Source organism: Nymphaea colorata, chromosome 11 (assembly GCF_008831285.2).
Source record: "Nymphaea colorata isolate Beijing-Zhang1983 chromosome 11, ASM883128v2, whole genome shotgun sequence".
NCBI classification, from domain to species: Eukaryota; Viridiplantae; Streptophyta; class Magnoliopsida; order Nymphaeales; family Nymphaeaceae; genus Nymphaea; species Nymphaea colorata.
The window spans coordinates 639,884-648,528 of record NC_045148.1 but is presented as its reverse complement, the minus strand read 5'-3'; the positions used below and the strand labels follow the sequence as shown (position 1 = coordinate 648,528).

General features: G+C 38.4%; 1 protein-coding gene across 1 annotated transcript; it reads left to right on the top strand.

The window, feature by feature from the left end:
* Positions 1 to 2,834: 2,834 nt before the first annotated feature.
* On the top strand, positions 2,835 to 8,116 carry LOC116263735 (laccase-14-like). The gene is made up of 6 exons (XM_031643485.2): positions 2,835 to 2,994; positions 3,927 to 4,078; positions 4,413 to 4,657; positions 6,453 to 6,581; positions 6,679 to 7,626; positions 7,826 to 8,116. Exons 1-6 carry the CDS (start codon positions 2,890 to 2,892, stop codon positions 8,014 to 8,016), a joined length of 1,770 nt encoding a protein of 589 aa, XP_031499345.1. The 5' UTR covers positions 2,835 to 2,889; the 3' UTR covers positions 8,017 to 8,116.
* Positions 8,117 to 8,645: the final 529 nt, after the last annotated feature.

The window sequence follows — 8,645 nt, the reverse complement described above, 5'->3', positions numbered from 1 at the left end:
TTGATCATTCTGATCTCACTTTACGTTAGAAACCCATTTTTTTCTATAGTGAAAAAGGATATTTATAACATGTGCATACAGCTGTTGCATACAAAAGAAATTAATAACCGTGGCCTTCGTGGTCCTTCAGAAGCAAATGGCAGGTGTCATGCTCAGTGGGAAGACGAACTACTGGTTCTACCACTAACAAACAGGGACATTCACCAGCTGTCCAGAAAGGGGAAAAAAAGAAAAGATCATGTAATTAAACTTCCATGGAATCAAATATGGATGTAAAGTACACGAAAAATTTGTTCCAGCCCATCACGCACGAGGACTTTCTAGATTCTGGAATTTTATTTTCACCCCACCGCAGCACGAGCTTGCATTTTAATGCCAAGCATTCAAGCCCCAACACCTTAATTTCTAGGGTTCCTGTCCAAGAAATTTCATCCGGACAGCATTTGGAAGAAATTGCATTTGGCACCTTTTGTTTTTGTTTATAGACACAAAAGCAGACTTTCTTTTTTTCTATTTGTCTTACACATGTCCCCCATTAATCACCAGTCCTTTAACCCAAGTAAAACCTAAAACCAAAGGAATAATGAAAAGTGTTTGTTTCATACGAGTAAAAACATTCTTATAACAAAATCAAATGGTGATTTTGAATTTTTAGAGTTATAAAACCATTTAATTAGGGTCATCCAACTCAAAATGATGGCGGTTAAAAAAAACAAAGAAAAAAAGGCAATGAGTATAATATATAATATTAGTTTATATTTTTTTCTTATTATTTTTCTCTCAATTATCTTTATGTTTCTTGTTGAATGGTTGAGTGATTCTAGTGTATATATATATATATATATGAGAACAAATACCAATGTATTTCGTTTGATGTCAGGACCGAGGACAATTGGCAGATTCCAGCTACCATTCTTATTAAAAAAGAAACCGTGAGGCACGTCGGACTTCCTTGCTGTCTACCTTTCAACAGCATGCGCTTAATATGGAGACCAATTTGCCATGTTTGGTGGGATCAACAAGGAAGACTGATGGCGGGGAGGCGCGATCCTCAGCACTTCGTCATTTCCCCCGTGCGGCCGTGCCACGCCGTCCTGATCTTGCCAGCTACTTGAAGACGTTCCGTTGTGGGAATGCGTGGTCCACAAAAAATCCCTCGGCTCAGCCTAGTGTCGTGAGAGCATTTGAAGTTTTTTTTTTTTTTTTTTTTTTTTTTTGTTTCTTTTTGTTTTTCTTGTGCATGATCGACATTATTTTCGGCGTCAGTTTTAAAATCTCGCCCCAACAACCCAACAACATATTAGCATTGCGTGTTTCTACGTTGAGGGTTTTAACTTCTAAAATATTTTTCAAGAGCTTATATGGCATGTGTATCATTAGGCGAAACATTCAAATCATGACCTGGGGTTGTTAAGAGTTTTTTATGAGGATTAAATTATAGTTGAAACATTCAAATCATGACCTGGGGTTGTTAAGAGTTTTTTATGAGGATTAAATTATAGTTCCAAAATTTTATTAATGACCGAAATATAATTTTTTAAAATTCACATGTTTTTTTTTTTTTTTTAAATTTTGAGGTTGGGCCATGCCCCTACCCTACTGCCCCCCGCTCCATCCTATCACGTCCCAGCTGGAATGTATGATTAATTTACTTACAAAAAAATTGTGATTAGTTGTGCGTCATACATGTATGTGGATATATTAACTTTTTTTCTCAAAAAAATATATTAGTTCAATGCTGATTTATAATGATTATTGGTTTGTAAAACCATGCATTATGGTTAATAAAAACTTAATTAATTAGAAAACGATTGTGAACGATTTACTTCATGAAAATGACCTTAAAAGATAATTTTTTACTTGTTTAAATTTCATTATTAAAATCAGTTGGTGAACATATATTACTTCCCAGCTTAAATTTCCGCTTGATGCTGTCATTAGTTAGACGCTCAACGTCCTGTATAAATCGTCATTGTTGTCGACTATTAATTATTTATCTTTCACTTTTGTCTCCGACACTCAATTTATTTTTTCTCTTCACTCTCACTGGCCAGTCTCATTTAGCTTGAAACACAGAAGCTCCACCTAACAAGAAGAAATTAAAAGCCAGCGTGCGAGTACACACACACACACACATATATATATATATATATACAACTACTTGTCATGATACTGGTCGGTAACGGATTGAGTAGGCATTTAGAATATGAATGAAAAAAGGAAAAATTGGAGAGATAGATAGAAGGGCAAATTAAGGGACTGCATAACATTCAAAGTACCAAAGATTGATGTATTTTCTTAAAAAAATGGAAACTGGACCATAAATATATTATAATTAGAACAAGATCGATCACAATTGAACGAATTCAGATATTCAAATGCCATTATAATTTTTAATTAGACTGTCTTACTAATGGATAAATTCCTCGTAGAACTGAGTATAAATGGATTGGTAGTTACTATGAGTACCTTTTCTTGTTCCTTCTGAAGTTGCCAATCAGTTTTAAGACGTTAATAAAAGATCTTGACATAGTTCAACTTGAAAGCAAAACACCATTGACATAACCTCTTTTTTTATTTTTCTTGACCGACACCAAAAACAAGTGCATTCAAAGGGATCCCCTTCATGCACATGGCCCCAACAATAGGAAAGAGACAGCGACCAGCACTCAAGCTGCAGAAGTAGTCTCACCTAAAAGTCACCATGGGATGGAGCGGTAGAAGAACTTCAAAGCCTAACAGATAAGTGCAGCAAGGCCACCTAAATCAGTTACGAAACAATCTTTTAATCTAATGAGGTGAGATGCCCCCTGATCATATGTATATAAAAGAAAAGGGTCACTCGTTTGCCGAGCAGTTGGCTCCACCGCGCCTTTGCGAGCACCCGACATGAACCCTCACAAGGTCCTCATGCTTCTGCAGATTCTCGCCTGCCTTGCCGCTTGCTTCTTCCCACTGCAGGCCTTGTCCAAGATTCATTACCATGAGTTCGTGGTAAGCTACGTACCCCTCCCCATCATGTTATCTTTTTCATTACACAGCATTCTCAGCTTATGCGGCATCCGCTGCAACCGTAATGGGCCAAGCAAAGTAAAGTAGTTCTCCACATAGGCACAAATACCTCAAAGGTCATTCTTCAGAGGCACCGATGTATCTCTGAACCCCGGAGGAGGCAAGAGAAAGGGAGAGACCATCTGCTTAAACACAGGCAGTGGAGTAGCCAATACAAAAACATGGTTAATTTGATCTATTAATTTTGACTTCTTTTGGGTTTTTTTTTTAACATTTAAATTATTGTTTTTAGATTTTGAACAAAATTTTGTGGCAAAAATTCTTAATTAATTGCATATTTTCTGTTTTATTCTAAATGAATTTCAAAGTTTCTTAATATTAATGTCAGGGATTTTCTCAAGGAAAAACGACGACACGAGCAGTTGTGAGTGAGTTAAGGGTGGAGTATGTTTGTCATTAAGCATATAGATCTAAGACATGACGAGTTTTTGGGTGAGTAGGAGGTGAACAACCCAATGCCCATGAAAGATTCTTAAAATCCCCCTTTCATTCCTCTTGCCTCCAAATCTGAACTGCTTTGGAGACTTGAGTGGCATATGGTACACCGTTTAAGAAGTGTCATTATCCCACCTTTTCGGGTTTCAAGAAAATAGAACCTACAAAATTCAAACAAACGATGCCCCTTTTAAGTGCCGTTTACGCGTCCAGTTATGCCATTGACGCTTGATTACGCAGTGAAACTCACGACTACCTCCATTGTGATTCGCCGAAGACCCAAATTGAGCCATAGCCTAGTCCGAACTATCAACCTCAGCTAGTTCCACTGGGTTTCTTTATAATATTATTATGTATTATTATTTGTTCATTAATTAATCAATTAACGTCGTGGTGCTTTCTGTAATTCCCTTTCTCAGGTCGCCCCAACCCCGTACACAAGGCTGTGCGAAACTAAGGACATCTTAACAGTTAACGGCCAGTTTCCAGGACCAACTTTGTATCTCAATAAAGGTGACAAGTTGCTGGTCAATGTAATCAACAATGCGCCTTATCCCCTCACCATCCACTGGTACGCTGCATTCATTAGTCTCTACCACTTGCAAAAAGGTTTTGGGCATGCGAATCAAACAAATTAATACAAAAGGTGTCATATATGTACATATATGAAAAAACTGAATGATGACTCCTTAAAATATGGACACTGGATCTCCCCCTTCTCTCTCTCTCTCTCTCTCTCTCTATATATATATATATATATATATATATATATATATATATATATATATATATATACTCACTAGACTCATGTGCTGACTGGCTTTTGCATGAATTTAGTTCGATTCTGGAGCTTAATTGCTGTTGTTTCTACTAAAGTGGAGCTGGCTTTGAAACTTAAACTTCAGGCATGGACTGTTGAACCCGATGAATCCATGGCACGATGGGCCAGAGTATATCACCATGTGTGGGATTAAGCCAGGGGAAAACTTCACGCACGATTTACAGTTCACCACGGAAGAAGGCACCCTCTGGTATCATGCTCATAGCGACTGGACACGCGTGACCGTCCATGGCGCCGTCGTCATCTATCCAGCTGTCGAAACCACCTATCCGTTCCCGGCGCCAGACCAGGAGTATGTTGTGGCTTTAGGTACGTATAACGTGGACCTCCTGCTACGTATCTAATCCGTCACACTCTTTTGTTGCATCAATTAGAATATATATATATATGTCTGTGTGTGTTGGTGTGGGGCTTATAGTGATTATAGAACATTCGCTTAAGATATTGAAAGAGAACAGAAGCTTACCGAAGTTTTTCATAATTAATTAGCTGGTCGTTTCATCTTTAACGAATTTCTTTGTATGATCATCAATAATTAGTCATCAATTTGCATGGAACCAGCTGTTTAGTCTCAAGTTGATATGGTCAATGGATGTTTGACCTACACGTAATTAAAAGCACATGTCTCTGAAACACAACTTGCGAGTATAATGAAATGGAGTTAGAGAGAGAGGGAGAATCTTCAACCTCCTACCTACTGTTCTAATGTCCGAACGTGGGAAACTGCCATGGGAGCGGCAAGAGTCAAATTCAAATTAAGATATAGATCAAACTAAGGCTATTGACCTTTAAGCGCGCTTGACGTAGAAAATTAACGTAAAACAAATCCTGGCAACCCACCATGTTAATGTTTTTATAAGCGAAATCACAACACTGTTTTTTAAAAACCGTGACCTTCTTTACCTTTTCATTTTATCCTTATAAGGAATATTTTGTTTCTTCTATTTCGTCTTTACTTGCTGTTTTAGTTATTTCACTACCCAGACCACTTTCACTGTATTTCGCCCAACATATTATCTTCTAGCTTTCTTATACGAAGTGTAAAAGTAAGGCAACCGGCCACACACAGTAAGTGTAATAAAAATGTATAGCCCAAGTTCACCTTCATAATAACCTTTATGGTGGTCTGATTTAGGTTGAAACACGAGACATACCCCTATTAGTGGAGGCAGAGACGTGTGGGCTGATGAGGATCATCTCCTACACCAGCTATACGTATATATATATATATCTTAAAACCCAGGCCCTATTATTTTTTTCTAAAAATTTATTTTAAATAAAATATAAACATTCTAATATATTTGTAAATCCTATTTTGATATAAAACATGCTTGAATCAAGTTGTTTTTGTAAAAAACGTTGGTTTTTCTATTACCAAAATGGTGATGCTACGGGAGCCATTTATTTTTGCTTATCATTAAAACTTAATTAGAACTCAAAAAGTAATCAACCTAATATATATTTTAGGTCAACCAATCCTTAAGATCATATTGGTAAGGTTAGATTTAAAAAAAAAAAATCTTTAAAAGTTATTTTTAAAGGGTCTAGGTAAATGCCCCAAATTAATGTCCTTAATTATATAGGAATGAATTTCTAGCGCCCCTACTATATAGTCATATTAAAGATGACTATGCATGGACAAAAAATCAATGAAAATTAGCCCTTTAAAATAGTCAGGGGCCCGACCCGGGCCGGCCCGAGACCTGACTTAGCCCAGTTAGTTTGGTAATAAAAAATATTTTTTAATTATAAAATATTTTTTAAAAAATATAAAATATATTTTTAATAATAAAATACATATTATTAAATTTTTAAAAATTTATTTTTTTAATTATAAACGAGCTAGATCGGGTCAGGCTGGATTGACCCGGGCCGCACATCAAGGCCCGAGCCCGGCCCGCCGGGCCGTTTTCTCGGCTCGGACCCGAACCGGACCCGACCGGGGCGGGTACCCCGCTCGTTGCTGAAGTTACTTCAAAGGAATCAACGATTAAAATTTTTTTATATACGCAACAGTCTGTTTCTTCCCTCCATCGATGCGTGAGCAGCATCGAGGACAGAAAAACTTTGCGCATTTTCATGTGATCTATCGAATCAATTCCAGGCGAATGGTGGTTACTTGATGTGATGTACATGTTCCAGAAGAAAGTAAGTACAGGTGCAGACTTTAACAAATCTGACGCTTACCTCATAAACAGCCAACCGGGAGCACTCTACAATTGTTCTGCAGCAGGTAATCATCATATGTTAGAAGATCCATTGCTACAAGTATAACCAATTAAGAGATTTCCATTTTTTTAACGTTATAAAACTTCTCCTTTCTTGTCCAGACATAACCAGGTTTAAATTTGAGCAAGGCAAAACCTACCTTCTTCGCCTTCTCAATGGGGCAATGTCCGACGCGCTCTTCTTCGCGATAGCAAACCACACGCTCACCGTTGTGGGGAGGGACGGATCCTATCTGAAGCCCTTCGACACCGAATACGCCGTAATCAGCCCGGGACAGACCATTGACATAATCGTGAACGCCAACCAGACGAAAGGCCTTTATTATATGGGCGCGTCTGCTTACATTGCTAGTGGTGAGACAGCTTACGCCGACGCCACCATAACCACGGCACTGGTTGAATATGAAGGCCACAATTCTTCAGATGCCTCGCCCTCGATTCCGTATCTTCCCTTGTACAATGACATTGCAGCCACTTACAAATTTGCTTCTCAGGAGAGAAGTTTGGCTTCTGAGGATCACCCGGTGGACGTTCCGCAGGAAGTTGACGTCAAGCTTATGTTCACTGTCTCCATGAATCTCGAGAACTGTCCCAACGCAAGCTGCGCGGGCATTAACGGCACGAGATTCGTTTCGAGTATGAATAATATCTCGTTTGCGAATCCGAAGATTGACATTTTGGAAGCCTATTATTGGAGCATGAAGGGCATTTACAGAACTGATTTTCCTAGCTTCCCTCCTTATCTGTTCAATTTTACATCCGATGAGTACCCGGATGAGCTCATGTATCCTGAATCCGGGACAAGAGCAAAGGTGTTGGACTATAATTCAACCGTTGAGCTTGTTTTTCAAGCCACCAACCTGCTAAAAGCAGATAATCATCCCATGCATCTACATGGGTATGATTTCTATGTGGTGGGGCGGGGTTTTGGAAACTTTGATCCCGATAAGGACCCTTTGAACTACAATTTAGTTGATCCTCCGCTGGAGAACACCGTTGCAGTTCCTTACTTGGGATGGGCAGCTGTAAGGTTTAAAGCAAATAACCCAGGTGCCTACTGCTGCTATGCTTCTTTTGTTTCTTTCTTTTTTTGTTGCCGCCTGATCAACCATGCATTTGTTAGCATATCGAATAGAAGAGTTTGACGTTGCTTTATAGTTGGTTCTTGTTTTCTGAGATCTAGATGTTGGATTGATCTGTGGTTAGATTGATTGTGTTTCCTTATATATTTCTTAATTTCTGTGCGTAGGTGTTTGGCTTCTGCATTGCCACTTCGAGCGACATTTTACTTGGGGAATGAACACTGTGTTTATAGTGAAGGATGGGCCAACAAGTGAGACGAGCATGTTACCGCCACCAACATACATGCCCAAATGCACAGACTCGGATCTTCTGTTCAATACTGAGACTGTAGACCTATCTCACCCATCCGATCATTGAGGAAGTCGCATTGTATGAATAAGCTTGTTTTTTTAAACTGTTAAGTTTCAGTTTCGCTATCTCTTATAAACAGCAAACGTAATTAGTTTTCTTTTTTTTATATTAAACTTTGGCTTTGAAGCCAATCCCTCTCTTTCTCTCTCCCGTGTTCTATTCATATGCGTGCCGTCAAAATAGTATGCAAATTCCCATGCTGAACCTACTATTTGGCTTCGCTAAAACACAAAAAAGAATGCCACTAAATTAAAAAAGAACAAGATTACTGGCGCTGGATGTCACGTCATTAAAAGAAATAACGGAGATAAATAAATCTGGGGTCAAACCATAACAATGCAAGCCTGCGGTGAGATCAGGTCTCCCAAACCTTTTTTGAGCAAAAACTTGAGTTGTACGTCAAAATCACAGACTCAACTAGACAAAAAGAAAGAAAGAGGTCCCGAAACACAAAACATAGAACCCCCAGTTGAGAGTTAATCTATAGCTAGCTCAGCGCATTGGGAAAATAAGCCTGTCTATAATCTGTTGGTGAATATTGTCTTCAACAATAACAATTTTCAAGGCCATAATCGATTCCTGCCTTCAAGGGATTCATTAAGGATGTTTTAATCAAAGGATGCGATGGAAATCAA